General features: G+C 38.9%; 1 protein-coding gene and 1 long non-coding RNA gene across 3 annotated transcripts; one reads left to right on the plus strand and one right to left on the minus strand.

Annotated features, from left to right (window-relative positions):
• Nucleotides 1-1,178: 1,178 nt before the first annotated feature.
• On the plus strand, nucleotides 1,179-6,609 carry NAA40 (N-alpha-acetyltransferase 40, NatD catalytic subunit). Of its 2 annotated transcripts, none has more exons than XM_072421458.1 (8): nucleotides 1,179-1,336; nucleotides 3,170-3,265; nucleotides 3,345-3,397; nucleotides 3,879-3,974; nucleotides 4,825-4,983; nucleotides 5,684-5,767; nucleotides 6,113-6,190; nucleotides 6,266-6,609. In XM_072421458.1, exons 1-8 carry the CDS (start codon nucleotides 1,331-1,333, stop codon nucleotides 6,402-6,404), a joined length of 711 nt encoding a protein of 236 aa, XP_072277559.1. In that variant the 5' UTR covers nucleotides 1,179-1,330; the 3' UTR covers nucleotides 6,405-6,609. The 2 variants fall into 2 exon arrangements, with proteins under 2 accessions (XP_072277559.1, XP_072277558.1); XM_072421457.1 differs by lacking the exon at nucleotides 1,179-1,336 and adding an exon at nucleotides 1,369-2,337.
• A 13,959-nt stretch (nucleotides 6,610-20,568) lies between these two features.
• Nucleotides 20,569-23,218, minus strand: LOC140337672 (uncharacterized). The gene is made up of 2 exons (XR_011922115.1): nucleotides 22,902-23,218; nucleotides 20,569-20,805 (listed from the first exon to the last, which is right to left on the minus strand). It is a non-coding gene; the product is annotated as an uncharacterized lncRNA (long non-coding RNA).
• Between the last annotated feature and the right edge of the window lie 3,008 nt (nucleotides 23,219-26,226).

A 26,226-nucleotide genomic window follows, 5' to 3' on the forward strand; every position in this document is an offset into this window, starting at 1 on the left:
TTTTAACATTTACAGAAGGAAACATCACCCAGTCTAGCACCTGCTTAGTGTAAGGTTGGGTGATGAAAAAAGGAGAATCCGGAAGAAGAATAAAGAATATGGCAGCGCCTGGTGTCTAGTCTAGAGCTGGAAAGATGGAAGAAAGGATGGTCGGGATACAACTGGACTTGGAATCATTGCCTTTACACCAGCGGCCGCCAGCCAGTGGTCCGTGAGAAAATTTTGGTGGTCCGCAGCTCTGGCCGGTGCACCCCTGAATCCAGTCAGGAGCGGAGGACCACGTCCCCAGTACAATTCCCAGTCTCCAGGGACACAACCCGCCCACTCTCCTATTGCGATGGAAGAGTGGGTGGGGTTATGTCATAATGACATAATTCTGGGGGAGGTTTCTCCCTCTTTAGGTGAGCTGGTGATTTTAGTGGTTCGTGGGACCGAAAAGGTTGGCCACCACTGCTTTACACCTATAAAGGTCTCATTTTTAGAGGCAGCCTAGAATGATTGGGAGCGCAAAGCCTCCCGGGATACCTATGTCAGGCATCCCGGAAGGCTCTTGGCGCCCCTTCTGCACATGCCTGAATATCTCAGGCATGCGCAGAAGGAGCCTTTTTGCTCAAAGAGAAAAATGTGCCGATCTCATGCATGCACAGGTAGATTGGCAATTTTTTTTTTCATTCAACGTCACCCGATCACGCACCTGGGTCGGATAACGTAGGATGAAGAACCTGGAAAAAGAGAAGATGGTGGCGCCCGGGACAGATGCCGAGATGATGCGGGACCAGATGCCGGACACTCCTGCAGTGATCGAACTTCCATGTGGATTTGAAGGTGTGTTTAAGTTGTTTTTTTTTTTTGTTTGTTTTTTTGAGATTTTAGTATAGTTCCTCTCTAATGAAAGTCCAATAGGGGCAGAATATGTATATTCCATAAAGTATTTCTTATTGAAAATGACAGCAGAAAATACACTTTACAATACACTCCACGATATGTACTGCTCAGATTAGCAGTGAGAGCACCCCATGCTATCACCCTGCTGTGCCTTCCACCATCCTCCCTTTCCCGCCTCCTCCATCCACACGTTTTAGTCACCCAAACAAAGCCTCCAAGAAAGTGGGCGTGGTTTCCCTTTCCCCGCCAATTAGTATCGAGGTTTGACACGCATACGCAGCTCACGCGTGCGGTCCACAGCTTTCTAATCAGCCGGGGAGCTGCTGAGGGGGCGTGCTGAGCACCGTGCGTGATGATATCATTGGGACTTGCCCCTTGCTTCTCTTTCTGCCCCTCCAGCACCGAACCGAACCGGGATTGAGTGTCTTATGTCATCAGCTACGTCATGGGGGTGAGGAGGAAGAGGGGGGAGGGGGTCCTGGTAAATAAAGAAGATGGGGTGATTATTGCACCAGGTGGTTATTTGCTGGGCTTTGTAGTGTGCAGGCAGATGCCGGCATAGTGTGGAGTGGGATCTGGGCTCCTGGTACCGGAGTCACCACTTCCCCGAGTGTTAAGGGAGGGTCCATGGCCAGCTGTCTGAGGGACCAACAAAAAGTTGTGTGCCTGGGGTCACTGTTCTATAGAATCCAGGGAGTTACTTGTGAAGTTCTCATACTGTGGCCTTGGTAGCCTCACCCTTCACATCTTCCTGGTGCAATAAGGGTCCTGTAATGTGATCAGCTGTGCCATGAGCATGCCATGCTGCACCCACAATTTTGGCATCTGATATATTGATCTGCCATCAAAATAATATACAGCTGTTTAGTATAGCCTTACCTTCTTGTGAGTTAGAAAAATATATACAAAAAAAACAATTTTATCATCTGCCATACAGTTTATGTTGTGAGGTACTCGTCTAAGCATTGCTGATGCCACTCTAATGTGTGACCACAGGAAATGCAATCCTGTACAGTGGTGGGTGAGGTCCATAATGCCTGGGCAAGGAAGCTGCGTGTAAGGCTGTCTTTTCTTTTTTTCTTCCCAATATAGCAGTTATTGCATATTGGTAGAAAGTTTGCTTTAAAGCAGAACTAATATTCAGAAATAAAAACACTGCGACCAGGCAGGTCTTTTATTGCAGAAGGGACAGGTGATGTCCAATCTGCGATAAAATAACCTTACCTGCCTGACTGCAATTTTTTAATTGCACTCACCTGTCCCCTCTCTGTTGCGGACACTGCCATCCTCTTTCTGCTTTTGCCCCTCGGCCATCTTGATTGGCCTGGCTGGGATGACGTTACTTCCGTGCAGGTGCGTTGGAGTTCATTCAGCCTCAGCTGCAGGGGATACCAGGATGTACCGCATGAGTGAATCAACCTTTTTTGACAGCTTAGAATGGCATTCGGGCAGGTAAGAATACTTATTGCCAAAGGGACATCGCCTGTCCACTTCTGTGATAAAGCCTGCTCTGATCCAAAATTTGGAAGCAAAATTTTAGGTTCCCCTTTAAACAATACAGCACAAAAAGAAAGTAGGCACCACTAACGAATAATCAAGACTGCTAAGTGGGAATTTCTGGATGTGATAAAGTAGATTTCAAACTAGCAACGCTAGTAAACTTAGAATGTGGTTCTTAGACGTGTCATGGTCTAAGGTTGGCACCATTAGGCATCTTAAACTAATAAACTTGCAGGACACTTGGTTTATTTCCCACACCAAAACAAACACATGGTGAATAATTGTGTTTTTTTTTTTTTTTTTTTTAGATCTTAAAGTTTTTCATCTGTGTAGATGACACTTGTATAGTAAAAGTTTTTTAATATATCTGACTGATTAATTAAATTTACCATTATAAAATTCAGATAAAAAAAGGAGACACCTGTTGCCAAATCATGTCTTAAGAACTAATCCACCCAAAATTGATTAATCATTTTTTTTGTGGGGGAAGTTTGCACATGCCATTAATTTGAAGCACCTTACAATTTTTCATTACTTGGGAGACCAATAATGAATAAACCATTGGAAGGGGGAGTGTAATGTAGGATGCCACAAAACCGCAAGGTGGTTGGGATTATCGATAGAAACTATAGAAGAGGATATCATCACTGGAGAATAACATTTATGTAGTCAGGAAATGGCTCTGGCTACCAGATACTAATACTGACTCCCACCTGTTCATTTTTACATTCCAAATTATACAGTTAAGTAAATGTTTTTGTTTTGTTTTTTTGTTGCATTTTAGCGAAAATCTGTAAGAGCGAAAGAGAAGAAACAAAAGCGCCAAGAGGAGCGTGCGGCCATGGCTGCAGTGCATGCTAAGGTGCAAGCGGCTAACCAGGTAACTTCCATTTTTTGTATTTGAGTTTTTGGTTGTTAACTTACTGTCTGTTCCCTTTAATGCCTTTTTTTTTCTGTAGCTTGGTGACCCGCTTGGTGCATTCCCAGTCTTCAAGAAATTTGACAGAAACGGGTAAGGTTAAAACATTTTTTAAAGTAGCACTGTTTAGGAGACATCATTTTTCAATACAAAGCATTCTTGTCTTCTGTGCTGCTTTTTTTTTTCTTTTTGTTCAGCAACCGTCTTGCAATCAATTATAATCTACTTGCTTTAAAGTGTACATATTTAGCTTTATGGTGGCTTGTAGGTTAAATAACTGCAACTTTTTCTCCTTCCCAGCCCTTGCATGTATTTTAAATTACTGTAAAAAGGCCTGCCCCTTCCCTGCATGCTGTGGTTGTTATCCACACCTCTTGTGCCATTACAGAGTAATAGATCTGTCGAGTATCATGTATTTAACAAACAGGTTGCAGAACATTTATGTTCACTTATTTATATTTTTACCGCACTTAAGAATACTATTCATTATTGAATAAGCTGTACATGGATTTTCTTTTACATATTTTTCTATTGCATGTTTTTCTATACGTATGCTTGTTCTTTGCCCATTCAGGTTGAATCTGACAATAGAATGCAGTCGAGTAAAAGATTTGGACCAGAAGACTCTTGACTGGGCATTTGAACTCACAAAGACAAATATGCAGCTGCTGTAAGTTTGCATGTTTTACTGTTTTTTCTGAAGGTTCCAATCCTTCATGTAAAACTTCTGTTAGTTATAAACACTATAAAATTAGAGGTAATCCTAATGCAGTCATAGATTTTAGAGCTTAAACACCTTTTTGTGCTATTCTGTAAAACTGGAACTCATAAAGTTGTCTTAAGCAGCATTTCTATGCTCTTTTTTACCGCTAAGAAATCCATGTAAAATGTAACCCTTGCTTGACAGTATTTTAGTCTGAAAAAGTTGTAGTTGCATACCAAGTCAAAAGCATAGTGCTGGGACTTACTACCAGAAAGAGATATTACAGAAGGTAGTTCTCTGGAAGTCAGGGTGGACATCATACCTGTATTGCAACCATGCAGTTTTTTTAGACTCCTGATACGTGTGTCCTACACATAGAGTGCTTCCTAGATCCAAGCTAAGAACTCACAGTATAAAGAAGTCAGTGTATCCTAATATGAGGAATTAACCTCCTGTTATTTGGGTTTGGTTAATCTTGACCTGAACAGAAGATTGTTCGCTCAGCACAAAAAAAAATTAAGGGAAAATAGGAGTTCCTCCTTTATTGGCGGTCATTGGATTTACCTTCTGTACATTGGTAAAGCGGTATTTTCACAAATATTTATAAATGCGCATAAAAAAAACTACAATAAAAACTGTGCCAAACCTTTGTCTATAATAGTGAGAACATAACAGAAGGTATGATGTTGCCGGGTACAATATTAAAAATGCCAATTTGTAAACAAGCCCTCGGTGTTAGATGTGCATTAATTGAAGTGATATGCAAGAGAACACTACAGTTGCCGTATTTACAGAGAATGTGTTTTATCGCTGACAGCTATGAACAAAGTGAATGGGGATGGAAAGAAAGGGAAAAGCGTGAGGAACTGACAGATGAGCGTGCCTGGTATCTTATTGCCAGAGATGAGATTGGAGCCCCTGTTGCTTTTGTGCACTTCAGATTTGATGTGGAGTGTGGGGATGAGGTTCTTTATTGGTAAGAATACAACTTTTGTGTCTGCTTTTTACGGTAACGTTATTTTGGACATGTCTACAGAAGTAATGTGAAATATTCAACCATGGCCAATGACATTTATCCCTTTAGAGTAAACAGACCAGTGGCATAATTGATTGCATTGGTTTTAGCCTTTTTCATACTTCTAAGTAATCTGCCCTTTCTTGTTAGGTTACATTTTTACAGTTTAATCTTATTAATTTTAGTGTGAAAAGTAAAGATTACTTAGTGTACTATAACCTATAACTTTAATAAACATTATTAAATTTTTTAAATATATGCTGAGGGTAGGTTTCCAGTGTGAATCAGATGGGAGTAATGGAGACCACTATACTTGCATGATTGCAGAACCAGAAACAATGGATCCTTGTTGTACATAAAACCAAGCTGGGCTGGAAAACACTGTGGGCAGGAAGGCAATGCCTCTTCTTTTGTGTTTAGCTGCTGTCTTACTAGCACGGTCATGAAAAACATTGTATTGTGTTACCACGAATCAATTGCCTTTCATTTATCTAGTTTAAATATTCCTAAACAATTTCTACAGTTGCTCAAGTATTCCTGCCACTGGTATAGTTCATGTAAATTGCATGTTATTTATCTTGCTATTATTATTTTTGTGTACCTAAGCATTTTTACCACTCCTTCTGATTAATCTATTGTCCCACTGAAATTATTCTTCCAGTTATGAAGTACAGTTAGAAGTTCGTGTTCGCAGGAAAGGAGTAGGAAAATTTCTGGTCCAAATCTTACAGTTGATGGCGAATAGGTGAGTGTGTTCAATATAGTAGTTGGGCTTCATCTGGTCTGTTGCATATTTAGCCAAAAGAGAGAACATTACATGTATTGGTGAGTTTTGTTGCTTACTACTGACCCCAATATGTCCTGTGGGTGTTCTGTGTATAAGTGAAACTTTTTAACAAAGTAATCTGTTTCTGTTCACTGATAAAGGTGTGTGTGTGTGTTTGTGTGTTCTATTCCAGTGTACCACTCGCTTTCGTTTTAAATGAAGCTTCTCTTTTCTCTTAGTCAGAAGGTAGACTCCCATTGTTTGTAGAGCTACCTAATTGTCTGCTCTTGGGAGTTTTCCTCACTACTGTTCTTGTCTCCACAGCACTCAGATGAAGAAGGTTGTCCTTACAGTATTTAAACACAATCATGGGGCTTACCAGTTCTTCCGACATGCTTTACAGTAAGTGTGTTTACTGCAACCCATGTTTGTCTTCCTTTTTGCAAATATTATTCATTCTTTAATTTTCTACATCAGGTTTGAGATAGATGAGACATCTCCCAGTGTGTCAGGGTGCTGCAGTGACGATTGCACTTATGAAATTCTGAGCCGCAGGACAAAGTACGGAGACGCCTCTCATTCGCATTCAGGACAGTGTGCTGGCTGCTGCCATTGAACATATTTTGGATGGACATGTGAATTTTTGTGATGGTTTTTTTTTGAATGGACAAAAATTTGTCTTTTTTTTTTTTTGTTTTTTTTTTTTGTTTCCTCCTTTTCAAATTTAGTGGTGTTGAAATACTGCACTTTTGTGCGCGTCCAAATGACTTGCACCATTGCAAGTCTTTTTATTATTAAATAAATCTCTTTGACCCCAACAAGCCAGTGTGAAGTAAGAATTATTTAAGTGTAAGATATAAAACACAGTTCGTTGGCTGTAGACAGGAGCATGATAAATAGATCAGTGTCCCCAATTTTTTTTTTTAGATGTGGTAGACCCAGACAAACACTCCAAAGTACATTTTAACTTTATGCTCATTAAAACTGTAATTTTCGAGCCTATTTTAGTAGTAAACCTGAAATCTGATTTCATGATTTCTTTTCATAATTGGGAGTTTGAATAGCAGACATGGAAAAATACAAAGGATTTATTCAAAATGTGTTTATTTGTAGGAATCATTTATTTTTATGTGTATCCATGAACCACATAAAGGACTGGGATGAAAAAAAGTAGATAATTTAGAAGCACTTTCTGTGCACAATAGAAGGGCCAGCCTCATCATACTCTTGCTTGCTGATCCACATCTGTTGGAAGGTGGACAGAGAAGCCAGGATGGAGCCTCCAATCCAGACAGAGTATTTACGTTCAGGTGGAGCAATAATCTGTAGAATACAGAATAACAAGAGGTTACAAATGTTTAAATTGCAACATATGTCAGTTTTTTTAAAAAAAAACTGGCTTTATAGTTAGTGTACATAGTAGGTTACCATGTGTTACATAGATTGTGTTACATAGTAGGTTAGGTTGAAAAAAGACATAAGTCCATCAAGTTCAACCACTAGGGAAATAAACATATCCCAGATATAAAACTATAGACATAGTTGGTCCAGAGGAAGGCAAAAACAACCTTGGTACAATTTGCTTCAACAGAGGAAAAAAAAAATCCTTCCTGATTCCATGAGGCAATCGGATGTTCCCTGGATCAACAGTCACTAACAGTTCATTTACACGAATGACAGAGTAGATGTTTTCCTGACAATTTATCTGATACCTAGAACTGAAAAAACTTCCACCCATAGAAGTTAGAGGGAACACCAGAGAAATATACACAAATAGTTGTATCAGCGTTTATGCGGTGCCATGAATGACAAATAACCACCAGATAAATATTGAAATAACGCTGAGAAATTTGCCAACGTTACTGCCTGTGTTGGATCTAAATGACAAGTTACAGCTCGCGTACATGAACCCGAATTCTGATCTGATTTGTAATAACGTAGAATTGAATGTGCTCAGAATATTTGCACATTATGGCATACTTAGGGCCCATTTGGTGTGAAACCACCCAGATGGCAGCTCCTGGGTTCACAGCAAACCTTGCCACAATATGCTGTAACTGCAGCCACATGCAAATAATCAGTCCAAATCTCTCCTATTCTTGAAGAAGAGGTTAGGAGGTTGTGACCAAGATTGAATCCTATCAAAAGATTCATTCATCATGACTGCTTTCATCTTCATCTTGTCTTTTTCTGGGTTTTAGGTTCTCAGCAATCTTTATTGTCCTGGTGGGGATGATGTAGCTCCTGCCCATACACACAGGAGCTAGTTTATCTCTGGACAGAACATTTGTACCCCCTTCTCTAGTAAAAAAAAAATCTTATCAAGCAGAGTTTTCTGTCACTTTATTGTCTTACCTGTCATGCTGATCCAGTGTTTCAGGACTTTCACTTAGGCCCATTCATGCAAATACTAAGTTTGAGATACTGAAGCCTAGTAAAGATACAAGATACAAGATACACTGCCTAGGAAATACCTTTGTCATCTAAAGATAAAAACATGTCAGCCCCCATATTTCTCTTAGTAATGGTTTACTTTAAACTGAATGTGTCTTTTATGAGGTTGCTAGCTCCCTGGCTAACATGCTTATCCTATAGATGCACTTGCTAAATTGTTGGGCGAAAACAAGTGTGCTAGCCAAAGCTTATTGTTTTACTAGCAGTATGATTGTTTTAGCTGTTAGCTCACTTGTTGAGTTGTGAAAGTTGTGAAACCACAGGATGAACATGAACGTGGCCAAGTAACAATAAAAAAAGTAGGCAGTAGTGGTTCTTTGACTTATTTTGATGGAATCAGCATAATAGATTGTGTTCATCATCTTGCTTCCCATATCTGATGGCAAGAGCAGAAGTTTAATCTCTGGAATAGTACCCACTACTAAAGTCTCACTTCTGCTTCAACAGAGTTATGTATTTACATTCTGCTTACTATTTCAGTTAATTTAGCCACCATATTCCACCTGTCTCTGAATTATCACTTTTAGAGGAATCCTCTTCCATTGTTGTCTTTGGCTTTTAAAAAAAATATATAAAGGGCTGTCAGGCTGATCAATTGTCCCAATTTTTTCTCAACCTGGAACAAGCATAAAGATGAAAAGTTCTGACTTTGGCTTGAATTGCATATCTGTTCCACGTCAAGGGCTTTAAACACAGGGAATTCAAAGAATCAACATTACAACCAGGCATCTAGCATTGTCAATAATGGCAACCTCAAGATGTCTCTCTGCACAGGTTTAGGTAGGCTGAACTCTTATTATTTCTCATTGCTAAAAACTGGTTTATTTTACAGTTTAGAACTCTATAAGAGTGATAAAGGATTGAATGAATACCTGCCTTTAGTGAACCTGTGAGCCACTTTTGCTTACATGTTGACATTGTTTTGAAAAAGTACAAAGCAAGTAAAGGCGCAATCTATGCACTGCACTCCCCATCACAAGTTTTCTTGTATTGCAGGGGAACAAAGGAGTGCAACAGATCAGTTCTGTTACTAATCACTGGATACACAAGATAAAACACCGTTCTTACAGAACTGCGCAGTCATATTTAGACAAACTACAAATGAATATTATTACACAGTATTTATATAGCGCCATCATATTACTCAGTGCTCTACAAAGTTCATAGTCATGCCACTAGCTGTCCCTCAGAGGGGCTCACAATCTAATGTCACTACCATAGTCATATGTCTTTAATATACTCTAGGTCAATTTTGGATGGCCAATTTTCCTAGTAATTACTCGGACTGTAATGGTGCTAATAGTGCAATAATCGGGCAAGTGAAAAGGTGATTGGTAACAGCAAGGCAACTACATATGTGATATATGAGTACGTACATATGCGTCTAGACAAGGATTTACATATATAGAGGTGTGTGTGTGTGTGTGTGGGGGGGGGGGGGTTATTATAGTGTTTCTATTTAGTTTGCATTGGTATGGCTGCATTGCTCCAATAACACCACCCACCACTACCCATTAAAGTATAGTTGCATCATCTAGCACTCTAAGACCCAGCACAGAACAAGGAATTGTAAGTAAGTCGTAGGGAAAGATCAGCTGCAGGGAGAACACATGCAATCCTGATAATCAGTCAATTGCCATCTGCCTGCACCACCTGTTTATACTCTTTAGGAGGCAGCAGGTATGCAAACCAAGGCTGGGCCAAGGGGTGGGCATGAGATGCGGCCTCCTTGGATGCTTCAGCATGAGGCAAATGCAAAACGATTCATGAGGGGAAGGAGAGGAGGCAGATGCATGTTAGTCTTTTAACCTTGGGTGATAAAGGATTTTGTCTTGGCCCTAATGTAGACCAAGGAATGTGGACAAATAGATTTCCACAACAGCTTTCCTGTATTAAAATAAAAATTGGATTCAGGATTTTTAACTATCTTATCAAATTTGCATATTAGAAATGTTGCTTATATTTGCTTCGTAATATCAGTCAGTGACCCAGAATAAGCCAGAAGATCACCATTATAGCCAAGCAACTAGTATTTTTTGGGGAAATGTCAGAAATTGTTCTGATGTAAGGTTGTTAAACCAATTTGACATTATTTGAAGGTAACTAGTACCTGTATATATACAACAATTATGTATATAAAGGTATTGGGTACCTTCAAGGTACATCAAACAACTTTACATAAGAACAATGGCTGTATATAAAGGTACTGTTTACCTTCAGGGTAAATCTTGTTAATTCAAATCTCACATTTTCAGCTATATATTGTCTCAAAACACTCTGAACTTGGGCGTTGTCCTTTACAAGTATTGTTTTAATATATTAGTGAATGTATGTGACCAATATTAGGTCTGTCATTTTATCAATGCAATCCAAGTAATATTCTAACTATTAAATTTAGAACATGTATAATAGCACAAGATTACTTTGTGGTGACCACCATTTGATTTTTGTACCATTCTCTTCTGTTCTTTAGGTTATCAGTGTCAGACTGTAAAGCCACTTAGTCTTCCACCAGCCATATAACAAAGGTTAGGTCTGGTTTACATGAAAGAAAACTGAAGCACAAATAGTTTTGGTAATTACCCATGAACATACAAGGCTGTATTGGAAAGAGCTGGACCACTGGAGGCTAAAACCTATAAAACTTACTTGGAAAAAGCAGTAAATCACCACTTCATACATTTAATTAATGAAATTACACTCAATTAGTTGAAAACAGTCATGTAATAAAAACATTCATCAGTGTTTCTTTTCTACAGCACAACCTCTCTCAAAAAAAAAAAGATTATAATAGGGGGAAACAGGCAGCTGTTCAGGGTCTCAGACTTCTGGAGATCTCACAGGGATGCTAAAAATAGTTCTGCACTTCAGTGCTATTTATTGTAAAGTAAATTCCAGCTTTTTAAGTTTGGACTTTTTTTTTAGAAAGTCAGAATTTCATTTCACATATGTTTCAGGGTCCCTTTCCTCAGGTATCTTATGATCCCATTTCAGGGATTGATTGCTCAGGTTAATTTCCTTATATTCCCATTTCTAAGCAGTTTTCTCCAGTTGGCTCATCTTTGGTGGTGTACCGAGAAGCCTGGGCATTTTTCCAGGCAAAGATTCAATTTTCCGGGTGTTCATCCTCCCATTTGTCCTTAGTGTTACATGGTTACATAGTAAGTCAGGTTGAAAAAAGACATAAGTCCATCAAGACCAACCCCTGGGGAAATAAACATATCCCAAATATAAAACCCTATGGACATAGTTGATCCCGAGGAAGGCAAAAAAACCTGTACATTTTGCTTCAATGGGAAAAAAATCCTTCCTGATTCCCTGAGGCATGAATGAAAACGTTTACAGTAATTTGCAGAATTCACACAGTTTAAACACTGAGTTAAACATGTAAATGTCATTTATGAATCCTATGGGACTTCAAAAAATTATAAATGTTCTGATAGCAAGAGGCTTCATGGCAGTATTCTGTATTTTATTGCACAGCAGGACTCATTAATCATTGCTCTGCACCTTCCACTAAATATTCTTACATTAGGGCAGAACACTGGAATGCCTTTATTAGCATATTGATCACCATATCCAAGAAGGTGTGCCCTCCTCAATGCAGCCTGGACATCCAGAAAGTGGTTGTTCTGTCTATAGGGGTGCCTGGATCACAATTCTGGTTGAACCAAAATTCAGAAAAAAAAAACAAAAGAAACAAATAAATGTATTTTATCTGTGTCTTTACTTTTATGTCTGGAGTCTGATTAGTATTTCTGGTGCTAAATTGCCCTTATGATTGCTAGAGAGCTACCAAGCTGCACTTCTTCATCATTATATTTAATTGCTTCATCATCTTTGTGCAATCAATCATTTTCTCACTTCTTTTTTCTTTTGCTCACTAATAATCTGGAGTCCTTCTATTTTACCTCTTAAGAAGAGTATAAATGAAAAAAATGTCAGTTTTCCATAACAACCACCTACAGCCCAGGCCTGAACACATGTAGGAAGCTAATTGGTTGGTATGGACAACAAGGTGGTTTACCTTTATAACATGTTTTAGGTCCTAAGTTTCTTTCTAAGTGTACTTTAATTGGGAAATCTCCAGCCTTAGGCTGGTTAAACTGGCTTTTTAGCTAAACTGTTAGCCCTTTGGTTTGGCTCACCCACTCTCGGGTTTGAACATTTTATTAGTGGGACAACAACATTAACAATGGCCAAACAGAGCCCAACTGTCCCCTTAACTAACATGCTCTGGATTCCCCCTCTTTATCATAAGCCATGCGTGCCGAGAAAATAAAGACAAAAAAATTGTTGTATTTGCATGGCATTGCTGCATGCTATTGCTATGGTGCCAGATGTATGGTGGGAAAATTTTCCCCTGCATGTTTTACCAAATTTACAAATTGTTTCCTACTCCTGAAGAACCAGAAGTTCTAGTATGCCACTGTGTGTCCATATCTAACTATTCCATGCACTGTCTGTCTTTGCCATTGCTTAGATAAGCAATACTGTATTCTAGTAATATTATTGGAGACATCTACTTTACCTTGCCCTCACCCCCACTTCAACTTGGCCTTATCCCACATTATTCTGCAGTACACTATGCACACCTTAACAAGCCCCCCTCTACACCATCCCTCCTACAAATCCCAGATTCCATTCTCTTTCCCAGTCTCCAGGTTTGATGCTTTGATACTAATAGCTTCACCAGTTTCTGAACTTGTGCACTTCATTCTTTTGACAGTTAAATATATTTTTTTTTATTATTATTAGATGAAAAACAAAAAGCCTTTCAGTTAAACAAATTTCACTGTGATTCTAAAGCCTTGTACAGATGTTCAATTATTTATATACTTTAATACTTTAAATAATGATTATTCTAGGTGACAATTGGAACAGACCAGTGTTGCACTGATAGATTCTAAGCAGCCATTTGTGTTCTTTGAAGAGGTGAGGGGGAGAATGAGCAAGAAGGTAGAGAGAGCAATTTGGGACTACAATAGTGCTCATTAGCGGACAGCTGTTTATTTATCTGGCCTTATGGTTTGTTAGATGACTAGATGATATTAGATGCCTAGATGACTGTGGGGCGTCCAAGACAATCGACAACAATCATCTTCAGTGATAAAAAACCAGTGTCTGTGTGGAGCTTTAGGTTAGCCATAGACAGGCACTTGTTCTCCAGGAGCACAGGATGGGTAAACATCTGCCTGTCCTTTGTAGTGGCTCCAAATTTCATGATGAGACAGATACATCAATGAAGTGCATGCATAGGCAATATCTTCCTAATCAACAAGTTGGAAAATGATGAACCCTTTCAATACCAGAAGCACCTGCTATGACTATTTAGGATTACACCTTTGTGCAGTGTTTCTCAAACAGGGCTCCTCCAGAGGTTGCTAGGAGTTCCTTGAGCAAATAGTAGTTTGTGCCTCTGAGGTTAGCTTTTTTTGGCTATCTGTAAGGGTGATATTCTTCCCATTGACCAGCAATGTAAGGGACATTCCCTCTACTTATCACCACACTGATGTACTGTGAACTATGGATTCATTAATATAGCTGGGGTTCTCTGATGATCTGAAAGCAATTTTAATGGGTTCCCCCATGTTAAAAAGGTTAAGAAACACTGCTTTGTTTACTTCATGTTATTTTTTTAGTTTCTACTGATCTATCAGATTTCTCTATTTGGATTTGTTTTAAAATAACTTGTAAGATCTTCAGAAATAAACACCATTTATTTTTTTTGTAAAAAGAAGTGATGCCCAAGCTATTTTTTTTCCTGGCTTCACCAGTCCTAATTGAGCAGTGCTCTCTTGATAAGCTAGAACCCTAAAATGCACTTTTTTAGTTTGGATACAGAGGGAAAGATGTGCACCCCTTGCCAAGTTTTTGTTTCTCATTGGAGATATTTACCCCTCTGTTTCTACTGGTAACCAAATAATATCAGCAGCATTACAGAGGGGTCCTGAATACTGATGAGAAAAGCAATACTTTTGAAGGTGATGCCACTTTGTTGCTTTCAAAGGATCTAAACAGCAAAAGGAAAGGAGGGCCTGCTACCACTTTAGCAGCTTTTGCCAGTGCAGAGCAATGTGTGATACCTGGGGTCTGTTAATCAGTGATAGAGGAAGCCACAGAGCAACCAATGGCTGCAAAGGCTGGCCTGGGTGTTAATGCCTTCCTTGGCCAGTCTACACTGGTAAAAGTCACCCAAGGACATTTTCCACCCCACCCCTTTTGACCTGGCAACATATTAGGCAGACCTGTACTCATGTTTATGTGGGCTGCCACTGCTACACTGCTAAGGATCCCCTGCTTTAGTTCTTTATGAATTGACCCACAGAATCAGTATGCTGCACAAGTGAGATGCATAAAACTGCTATTATTAACCTCTGTCCAAAAAATACTAACCATGTTGTCTCCAACCTAAATCCTGAATCACTGGTAAAGACAGAATATATGATCTGTATACTTCTTCGCCTTCCCTAATGCCTCAGAAAGACTGCAGCCTTCCTCTATACGGGTATTACAAGATTTTGGTGGATTTCACACAGGACTACGCATTTGGTATATTTTAATCAAACTACGTAGATAATAAACAAATAGCTTATACTGAGGGAGGTAGTCAAACTTTTTAACCTATTGTGTGATGTATGTTTAATGTTGACTGCACAGCATGAAGCCCATACCTGAATTGTATGCACTTTATTCTGTTCATGTTTTCTATATATATGGAAGTTGGCTCATATTGTAATTCCTAAAATTTTGTTATACTTTTGTTTGTATCTGTATTTTCTTTGTTGAAAAATACAGATTTCTTTGTTGAAAACCTTTAATAAAAATTAACATTTAAAAAAGAGAAAGCCTGCAGCCAGCACATCAGAGACAATAATGGATGAGCATTTTCAGACCAGCAATTCATGTATTTACCTAGTTCCTTGGTGTTTCCATGTTTATTTAACCACCCGACCGGTAAACCCGACCTTGGTTCGGGTTTATCGATTTTGCAAAAATCGATAAACCCGAACTTTTTTCACTGTGTAAATCCCAATCACTTACCTGGTCCCCGCTGCGATGATCCGTTCTGTCCAGCGTCGATCAGAAAAAAAAAATACTCACCTTCTCCCCGCAGCTCCTCCGGAGATGTCTTCCGTCTTCTTTCTTCATCCAGCGAGTGCAGTGACGATCACCGGGGTTTCCCGGTGACGTTGCTGCATGCGTCGGTGCGGGCGGGAGATTCAAAATCCTTTGCCTTGAACTCAATACAAAAAAGCTGTATTGAGTCCAATACAAAGAAATCCTTATATAATATATATATAATTGGATTATATATATATTATATAAGCTACTGTACAGGTACATTACATTATACACTATTTTTTTTTTAAACTTTTTTTTAAAGAAAGATTTTTTTTGTTTTATAAAAAATTTTTTATTATTAAATTGATAAAATTTTGGACATATTTCGGTGAGTTATGCGGTAATTAGGTGAATTATAAGTAATTATTGAGTAATTCGGTAGATTATAGCCTACAATCTAAAATAAATTTCCATGCAAAAAGTTTAACACTTTTTGCATGGAAGTTTGGAAAGAATTAGAATACCCGGCGTTCGCGTACGCATCCCTCGGGGATTCCTGATGATGTCCGTGCGTGCGCCCGTCGATGGGGGTCGTAGCGGGAATATTTTGTATTGCATTCAATACAAAGTCCTGTATCCAATCCAATACAAAATATATTTATGTGGTTTTGTCTATAGGTATGTGATGTTGGACTGTTGGACACTAGGGAGGTGTTTTAGAAAAATATATTACTATACAGTATACCGAATTATCGCATTTTCAGTATTTTTCATTTAATTATGTATTCTTGTTTAAGCTGATTTTTGTGTATTTTATTTAATTTTATTAAAAGTATTTTTTTTTTTACATGATTGTGTGTTTCAAACATTTTTTATATTCATGATATCTACTAGACCCTTATTCGGACATATTTCTGTAAGTTACAGGTCTACAATTTAAAAAAAAAATTTCATGAAAAACAGTGTACTGTAACCACTACACACCAGATATATTGAAGTCTACACCAACCAAGGTTTTTACACTGACTTGTGTTATCCCTGTACAGCCAGCTCCAGCTTTTTTTCAAATAATGAACAGATTCTAGATCACATCCATAGAATAGCAAAGTATGCGCCCTCCCCCTTTTACCATGATTGGTACCATGGCTCACTTGTAACTATCGGGAACCAGGGACCACCAGAAGATCTCTTAAGAAGCCAGAGGGAGGAGGATCATTGATAATGTAATCATCAATCCTCCCAATAAGCCTGGAAGTGTTTAGCCTTGAACACTTTTTTTTTTAATAATTTTGTATTAATTTTTTAAAACTGCAATACAAAAAGACAAAAAAAATAAAATAAAAAATAACAAACTTACAAAAATCAACATACAAAAGCATGTCTTATAACAATCAGTGCGTACCCAATAACATCAAGTATTATAAAGAAAAACACAAGAAACTTGCTTCTGTCCCTGGTTTAGTGATTATTTATTTTCTATGACCCACGTTGAATATTTGAAATGGTCGTAAATACACAATTTTTCCGAGTCATCCAACACTTTATCAATATAAATATACCAAACCTTAAAAAAATCTTGTTATTTGTTTATCTTCCAAGTTCTCTGGTTCAAACCTTTCTGAATCAAATACTTGTATATTGGAATTGTATTGGAACAGTCGGTCAGATCCATTCCGTGAGTATCACTCATCTAGCTGCCAGCAGGTATATTGTAATCAATTCTTTGTGTTTCAAATGTATATTAGGAGAAATCACATTCTCCCAAGATCCAAACAAACATAGAATAGGGGACAGTAATATCCATTGTTCAGTAATATCAGTAATGATGGTCAATACATTCTTCTAAAATTCTAAAGCTAGGTACACACTTGCAATATTTATTGTTAGTAAACGAACGACTAACAATTATGCATGATTATTTTGAACGATAGTATTGTGCACAGTTCTGTACATGTTGTAATAATACGATCATTCAAATATAATCCACCAATAATGTACACACGCTAGATACGATCGTTTGAAGGATGCAGGAAGTGTAAAGGAGTAAAGTGTACTGCAGAAACATCCACAATCACTGAATGACCGTACACACAATAGATAGTGAACGATCATCGCTCAATCAGATCCGCCGGGAGTCGTTCGTTTCCAGCGACAATCTTTGTTCTTCGGCGTCGTTGTGCACTTTTTTGTTAACGGATATCGGACAATCTTTGGTTAGTCGTTTGTTTACAATGATAATTATTGCAAGTGTGTACGCATCTTAACACAATAGGACAGTTCCATAAGCTATGTGTTAACGTACTATCTTCAGTCTTACATTTCAAACAGTAGGACTTGGATGATTTCCCAGTGCTTGATGCAGTGATCCTAATGATCTTATATGCGCGATGGAGCAATTTGAACTGAATTTCTCTCCAGACTTCATTCACTACATATTTCCGCACCAATAAATATCCCTTCAAAATATAATCAAAAAATAACAATCTTGGAATCAGAAATTCTTTTTACCAATGGCGAATATTTGTTGAGGAGAGTGGTTTTAAAAACACCCCTTGGCAAAACTGAAAATACAAACATATCGATTGTGTGGACATAGTAGCCTTGAACACATTTAATTTTGAAAGTTGTCAGTGCTATCATGCTGACCAGGGAAAAGAAACAAAATTAGATTTGTGCCTAATCTACTAAATAAAACAAAAACAAATCCAAAACAAATGCTGAAGAGCACCCATTGCAACCAAGATGTTAAGGTATCCTTGAAAATGTTTGCAGGGTGGGCACTATGTGTTACTATAAAGCAAAGGCGTGGGGGCATTAATAATATAGCAGACTGCCAAGCAACTAGTATTTTCAGAGAGACGTAACTAATGACAGCCTGCTTTCTATAACCACAGCTCATAGTTTATTAATTTGTTGGTAATGGGAAGAATGCCTCCTAAGCTAGGTACACACTTCCAATGGTTCTTGTTCGATAATCGGCTAGGGCCGATATTGGGCGAGAATCTTGAGTGTGTATAGCACGCGTCGTTTCATCCTCCGACTGACCACCCTCCGACTGACCACCCTGGCGGATGCAGGGACGATAAACAACAAACGATCGTAATGTAAGGGTGCCGCTCGTGTATGTACAGCGCTCATACATGCATCGTGAGGTACATTGGCTTTACGGTGCTAGCCTTTGGGAAGAACATTATCTTAGCCAAAACAAACATTGGCATCTGTTAAACTCACTTGAGAGTCACAAACAACTAATCGCTTAAGGACCCCTAACAACCACTGGATTACATACAAGTTCCCTTTAAAATATCAGAGCAAAAAAGCTAATGTATGGTGAAACTATATTTTTATAAAAATAGAACTTAAATCACTGAAATATCATTTTAAACATTCCTAGCAAAGCGTGCTAATGTTCTCAAAATTCTATGTTCTCAAAAATCTATGTTTAGAAAGGAAGGAAACTTAGCGGCACAGAGAGGTGCCTGGCAAATGCCCAAGACTAAATAATTATATCAAATTAAAAAAAAAAAAAACATCTTAAGGTCCAATGCATGTAGCTATTGCCTCAATTAAACGTGTTCATCCCAATGGGGATGCAAGAACAAAAACAATTGTAAAATAATAGGCAAAGGCTCCAAGGATGAGGTTAATGCTCTGTGCCTGTTTTGGAAGAATAATTACATCTGCACCTTAAAGGACAGTTGAGATGTTCTCAGCAACAAATGGGAATAATCATCAACTTAGTGTTTTCTAGGGAACTACATAAAAAAGTTCACTCATTTTTCTTTATGCTGATTTTTTTTTTACGTCTTTGTTCCTAATTCTAAAGTACATTGCACATCGATTAAGGAGGTTGCATCCTCAGCCATTCAGGTGGCTTCACCACAGCTACCATTTCACCTAATTTGGTCTTGTCACTTTGATAAGACCTGGTTCTGATTGTGATAGACGAATGGGCAAACCATGTACATTTACCAACCCTATTGCATTATGCACATTTAAAGCAGAACGAAACCCAGATCACACTCCCTATGTCCCTATTCCATAGTGGGCATTACCCTCTTCATTGTCTTCTGCATTCTGATCCTCAGCCATCATTATTAGCTTGGCTAATTGCCAGGTATCCCCTGCGACAAACGCAGAGCTGCACAAAGCTCAGTGACATTTAACAGCAGGTCAACAATCAGGCAGGTAAAAATAATTACTGCAGAAGAGACATCGTCTGTCCCTTTCTGAAAAATAAAACAAAAAACCTGTCTGATTAACAATTTTCAAAAGGGTATTTAGGTCCACTTTAAGGAAAGGGAATCTGCAGAATCAAAAAAAATTAGTATGGATGACTCCTGCTCTATAACTAAAAAAAAAGGCATCTAAAGCTTTGACTGAGGACAGGCTTATCTACATAGAGCCTATTTATGCTCAAAACAAAAGTCCAAATCAAAACAATTGTGTTTTATATTTTACAGGATGAAAACATTCAGTAAATGTTTTTATGAATGAGCTTGTTTATACACTGTACATGCCCTAAACCTTGGCTTGATATTAGGTTTGTGTGTCACTTGCATCTGAAGATATTCAGGAGTGCGCCAAGAACAGCTTCCATCAATAAATGCCACTCTCCCAAAGCTGTGCCAGTCTAAGTATTAAATGCTCCACTTGGCCTGAATGGGAGAGAGACATGTACTACTAGAAGAGGTTGGAGATCCGTCACAACATAAATTATAAACAGATTTAAATATCTAGCCATGAAGTTTAACCTGATCCAACCCCAGTATCCAGGTTTACCAAGTCCTGCTATATTCCTTGTTTTTTGTGACAAAACTGCAGATAATTTCTGCTATAGGATAAAGTCAGATTAATCTCAAATGAGTATACTGCAATGGAGGTGGAATTTCCTGATGTTCTGTTTCAATCAGGAATCTGTTTCATTCAAAGCAGGAGAATATTGGCCAAGGACTCTATGCACATGTCTGCACTGTGTTACACAGGTTTAACTTAAGACAGCATTATTAATTTGAAATAGGCTGCCAAAAAATAAATAAAAGACCTGCAATCCCATGGGATTTTCCTAGGTGACTCGGCAACTAAATATCGCCCATGTGGTTTTTGCCTTATTTATTGCATAATGTTGATTCTGGGAATCTTTATTGCAGCAATAATAATAATAATACAACAGTCAGGCTCGGTAAATACAAACTTGTCTGTGAAATAAACTATTTTTCAGTTTACTAAAGATCATTAAATGAAAAACCAAAAACATGATATAGGGGGTGTAAACAGGTCTTTAATGTAACAGACTGCTTGGTCATAAATTGTGTGCGTTTGACACCAGCATATTGGTACGGCCTCTGCTAAGACACTCTGCTGGAAATGGAATGCAGAATACTTGACTGGAGTGTGCAGAATCAGTCTCTCTTCTTATAGGATTCCAGATTGGAAAGGATCCACCCTGATGGCCCCAGGAAGCAGACCATGAAAGCACCAAGACCAACAACTGTGTCCTATGGAGAAAAACAAATAAAGGTGAAGCGTTTCACAAGCACAAGAGGATACATTTACACAAACTTGGATTCAGCTATAAAACCCCAACATTTCCATTCAGGTGCCCTCCAATATACCTCCGTCAACATGCTTTTTGGTTAAAGGGGGCTTTACTTGCCACTATACCTGCTGGGTTTCTTGCTAATACTTTTGTTACTTAACTCCAAGCAGATAAATGCAGGCTGAAATACTAATTACCATACTTAATGCAGTTAAGTATTTAATAAAATTTATCACAATGCAACTAACATTTAGCTAGTTTCACACCAGCTTAGAGATCTGCTCAGATATTCTCACCTGTCTCTAATTGCCTTTAGGATACAGAAGTAGGAGACAAGCCATACTTTCTGCAAAAGCTTCCAAGATCATTAATCTTTCACACTGTAGCAGAATTATTCCATCACTGAGTAAGGTAACGTACGCACATCAGATGATTCTGGTCCAATACAGTAATTACTTCAGAGCTAGTATCAGGCCAGAATCCGACGTGTGTACAGCTCTCGTCCGACACCATTCATGAATCCCTCCTGGCACATCTATGAACGACTGCAATACAAGTGAAGTGGAGAGTGCAGCAGGGTGTCACTCGCTCTCCCCCCTCACCATAGAGCAGAATGGAGCTGTAGTGTGAGTGTTTGTGTAGTGTGTAGTGTAGTGTGTGTGGTTCTGTAGTATTTGTAATCTACATATCTGCCAACTTTATCCAGATCTCATCTGTTCAAGTTTGTCTTTCTGCCAAACAGAACTAAGAAACTGTAAGCCTCTGTTGGGACATTAGAGAGGTTTCACATAAATTTTGCTGGATAATCTATTCTAATTTACTCCTTTCATTACACAAAAACCCATACACAATGCATGAAATGGAATATTCTACTAACCTATTATCAAGTCTGCTCACAATATTCAAGTTTTACCTTTTAGAAGATAAAAAAAATAATAATTACATGGCTAACATGATATAAAAGTTAAAGACTCATGAGCAGTCATCTCCATCTATTTCGTAAACCCACAAATAGTGAATGTTCAGGTGCCTGACCTGTCTTGCTCGTGTGTAGTGAAAATAGGAATTACAGACCCAAAGCCCACAGTAAACAATGGCAGCCCTGCCTGTCTGACCTGCCTGAGCACAGTGAGTAAATGTGAAAAAAAACTGCATGTGGAGCGTTAGCTTTGGTATCTAGGGAAATTCAACAATCTTGTCTTCCCTTGCAGTAACTAAAAACACAAACCACTGCATAAATAAAACTACAAACCAATATCCACAGTATTCAGCATGCACAAAGGAGATTCATTTACCTCCAAAAAACAAAACAAAAAAAAAAACAAAAAAAAAACTGCTGTGCAGCCTAAATGCATAAAATCCATAACAATTAATTAGGTCTGTCATTCACATGGCAGCTTCCCAAACACTGCTGTCACAAACACATTCTAACCAGATCTCCCAGGTAGAGTTCCAAAAGCTCAGGGTAGTGCCAGTGTTCTGCAAAGCCATTCCCTACTTACCCATCACATTGATGGCCAGCCAGTACCAACAATTGCACATGCCATACTGAAGAGCAGATAGGCATTTGGACCCTAGCAGGGAAGTATGTGCACACCAAGAAATCTGATCTTTATAACTGCAGGACAGATTTTGTTTGCAGCAGAAGTTTGTAATTTGGTGAGGTTTTCACCTTAATTTAAAATAATGCTCAGCATCCTTACATATCATGGTGCACTTACCTGCAGCATTCCACTATTTAGCAGTGACAGCCTAAGGAAGATCACCTACACTGCCACCATCTCAATGGCTAACTCATTTTCCAGGCCTGGCATTGAACCTTTTAATATTTCAATACCCCCATGAAGATAAAACATATATACCCATTGTCCTCAATTCTAATGACACATTTAGAGGAGTGCAGCAACCCACTAAGAACATATATTAATAGTAATCTCCTCTAATAGCAAAAAAATGGGCTCTTCTGTAAGGTGTGGGTGCTCAGCTATAGCAGTCTATGCACCGTACAACCCATTTATTATATCAATATCCCGCCAGGCTACAGTGATATCTTACCACAGTGGAAGACTGGCGGACTGATTTGGAGGCCATTCCTCTGCCAGGAATGAATTGGCCCAGCCTGGGCAGCCGGAGGAGACGAGTCATGGCGGAGGACATGCTATGCAATTTCCAAAATGTCACAAATCACTTCCAGCAAGGTCAAGGAATGAGAGGCAGGAGAAAAGGCTTAGCTTTATATAAACGCTGAGTCACGTGTCCGGAAAAACCCGAACGCTGCCGTCACAGCTGTGCTGTAACTAGAGGACATACAGCCGCCATTTTTATGGAGACCAATAAATAGAGGCTGTAGTCTCAAGAAAACGACATGCAGCTTAGGTCTATTTGTGGCCCAAAGGAAATGTTATCACAGCTTATTAGTCGACAGAAATAAAACTAGCTTATAAAAGTTCGTCCAGTTATTTCTAAATAATTAAATTATGATCTTCCTTATTAATTTGTACATTCTGCGTTTACTGCACATTTCAGACTTCCCACAGTCTTATAAAGAGCCCATCTCATATCCTGGCTGGATGATGTCCACCATTATCCTGTCCTTTTATCCACAACTTTACTGTCCCTGCCATGCTTCCCTTATTCATTGCAATTTAGTCTCTGTAGTTATCATACCTCCCAGCTTTAGACTTTCCTATAGTAAAACAGTCATAGCATGCCATGGGAAAAGTGGGCATGGATAAATAGCACCAAATACTGGGCACAGTTTAAAGGGGTGCAATTGAATAGCTTCTGAGTTTATGGACAGTATTTACAGTACACATTTTCACCAAAACATAGGGGAGTAAATCTCAAAGGGGGTTGTAGTTTTGTAGTCAACCCTATCCTGTCTGTTGAGGGTTAAATCTACATAATTTCAGCAATAGATCATACAACTTTAGAAGTTAACATTATAGTACAATGAGATTTCCCATAATATATCTTAGAATTAAGAGCCATAAAACTAGCAGCAAAATTATATCATGTTAGGGGGAAAGGGGTGACAAGGATAGCACGTACTAGCATAAATTAGGGGCAATATGAAGTGGACCACTAAAACACATGTATCTAGTAATATTTACAGAATATAGTATTGTTTATTGGAGCAATGAAAAAGCTTGACAGTGGATACATATAATTAGATATGGGAAAACAATTGAACCATGCAACTTGGAGGACTTTAGTAGCAGGCAATGCTGGGGGAAAGGGCACTTCATTGGCAGTAGAACAGACAGTACAATCAGATTACATAGTATATGGTTGTCTTAAGATGCACGAAAACATGCATGAAATGATTTAGAATATCTGGTAACAATGCTCCATGGGGATCCTCCGATCTATGTAGAAGCAGAATTAATGCTGAAAGACACCATCCCTTGATCACTTTGTCACACTTGTTTTGGGTGATTATAATTAGGCATATGTACAGACATTACCAGGATAAAAAAACTTTAGCTTTATACACAGAGTAATATGTAGGCTGCAATTGCTGGCCTCCTTATCAAAATGCTGGTCTCCGGCTTCCATTCTTTCTGTGCAACTGACCTGGAACAAGCGGGCAGCAGCAAAGTCGAAACTCCTAATGTGCACACTTGTTCCCACACAGAAGGAACTGAAATCAAAGAATACGTTAGAAGTAGAAACTAAGCCACTTAAATTCAAGCTGTGACATTTGGAGGGATAAAGGGGAAAGCATCTGATTTTCTTTAACAGTGAGTAACCATTTCTTCTCTTCTTTCTTTTTGTGACAAAGATGTATTCTGAAGGTTGGAGGTATGAGGACACCTAGCCTCAATGGACCTGACCTTTTAAGGTAAGTGATCTGTCAAAATAAAGGGGGCAGAAAAGAAGAAACAACCCCCAAAGGGAGCATAGCAATTGGAAGCTCCAAAACTGGTTTAATCTCATGTTGAAAGCTTTGCAATTGCTATGTTCCTAATCCATTATAATGGGGTGCTGAGAAGTTCCTGGCTTTGCCCAGAAAAAAGAGAGCCAGAGTTATGAAATCACACATTTATTCAACATATTCCCCCCCTGAGACTGATGCACTTGGTACAGCGTAGTTGCAGCTTTTCTAGACTGTCGCAAACAAACACCCAGCAGCATCTTTGACGTTAGAAATATCCTCAAAACGTTGCCCCTTCAGGTGTTTCTTCAAATTCGGGAACAGATAATAGTCCGAAGGGGCCAGGTCAGGTGAGTAGGGGGGATGGTGGACCAATTGGAAACCCAGGGTGTTTAATTTGGCAGCCACAACATTGGACGTGTGCACAGGTGCATTGTCCTGCAAAAAAAGGATGCCTTTGGTCAACTTTCCATGGAGTTTCGTCTTAATTGCCTCCTTCAGCTGGTCCAGGAGGTTAGCATAATACTGTCCAATACTGGGTGAAATGCCAAGTCTTGAAACAGGATATCCAGGTTTTGACAGTGCTGTAGGAAGGACACTTCTCCCCCAGTTTTTGTGACATCTCAGTGTGAATGTCCTTTGCTAACTTTTCCTGGAGAAACAAAACTTTCATGACTGCCCGTAACTCCAACAACGTGAAACTTGCTTATGCCGCTGCCATCACAGTTTCTCACTAAATGAAAAAAAAGTTTTAAGAATCGAAAAAGACCTTATATTTGCACAATTACATACTAGGATATTAGGCTGTCATATGTTTTGTCTTAATTGCCTCCTTTAGCTGGTCCAGGAGGTTAGCATAATACTGGGCAGTGATACTAGAGCCCTGAGGTAGGTAGTCCACCAACAAAATACCGTCTTTGTCCCAGAAAACGAACGCCATGACTTTTTTGGATGATTTCTGGGTTCCGACCTTCTTCGGGTGCAGGGACCTGCTGTGGCGCTATTCCTTTGACTGTTCTTTTTCAGGATCATGGATGTGGAGCCAGGTTTCATACTCAGTCACTAACCTAGCCAAAAAGTCCTGTGCAACTTCAAAATGGGCCAAAACGGCTTCTGATCACTGTTCAGCACCCACTTCGCTGAAAACTTGTGCAAGTCTAGGATAGTGGTGACAACAAACTCAACACGCTCCCGTGAGATGTCAAGTATCTGGGCTATCTTTTTTGCAGATATTCGCCGGTCCCCAATAATTAGCTCATGAACAGCATCGCAGGTTGCCGGGTCAGTTGAGGTTGGGGGGCACCCACTGCGAGGCTCATTTTCAAAGGTGAAATGCCCAGTCTTGAAACAAGATATCCAGGTTTTGACAGTGCTGCAGGAAAGACACTTTTCCCCCAGTGTTTGTGACATCTCAGTGTGAATTTCCTTTGCTGACTTTCCCTGGGGGAACAAAAACTTCATCACGGCCCGTAACTCCAACGACATTTTAAGAATCGAAAAAGA

The sequence above is a fragment of the Pyxicephalus adspersus genome, chromosome 9, assembly GCF_032062135.1.
Source record: "Pyxicephalus adspersus chromosome 9, UCB_Pads_2.0, whole genome shotgun sequence".
Lineage (NCBI taxonomy): Eukaryota > Metazoa > Chordata > Amphibia > Anura > Pyxicephalidae > Pyxicephalus > Pyxicephalus adspersus.

Bases quoted from the DNA above. Each gene is read 5' to 3' on its own strand.
- NAA40 (XM_072421457.1), top strand. The intron at 3,975-4,824 runs GTAAGTTTGCAT...TATCGCTGACAG, and splicing joins AAGACAAATATGCAGCTGCT to CTATGAACAAAGTGAATGGG. The intron at 4,984-5,683 runs GTAAGAATACAA...TTATTCTTCCAG, and splicing joins GGGGATGAGGTTCTTTATTG to TTATGAAGTACAGTTAGAAG.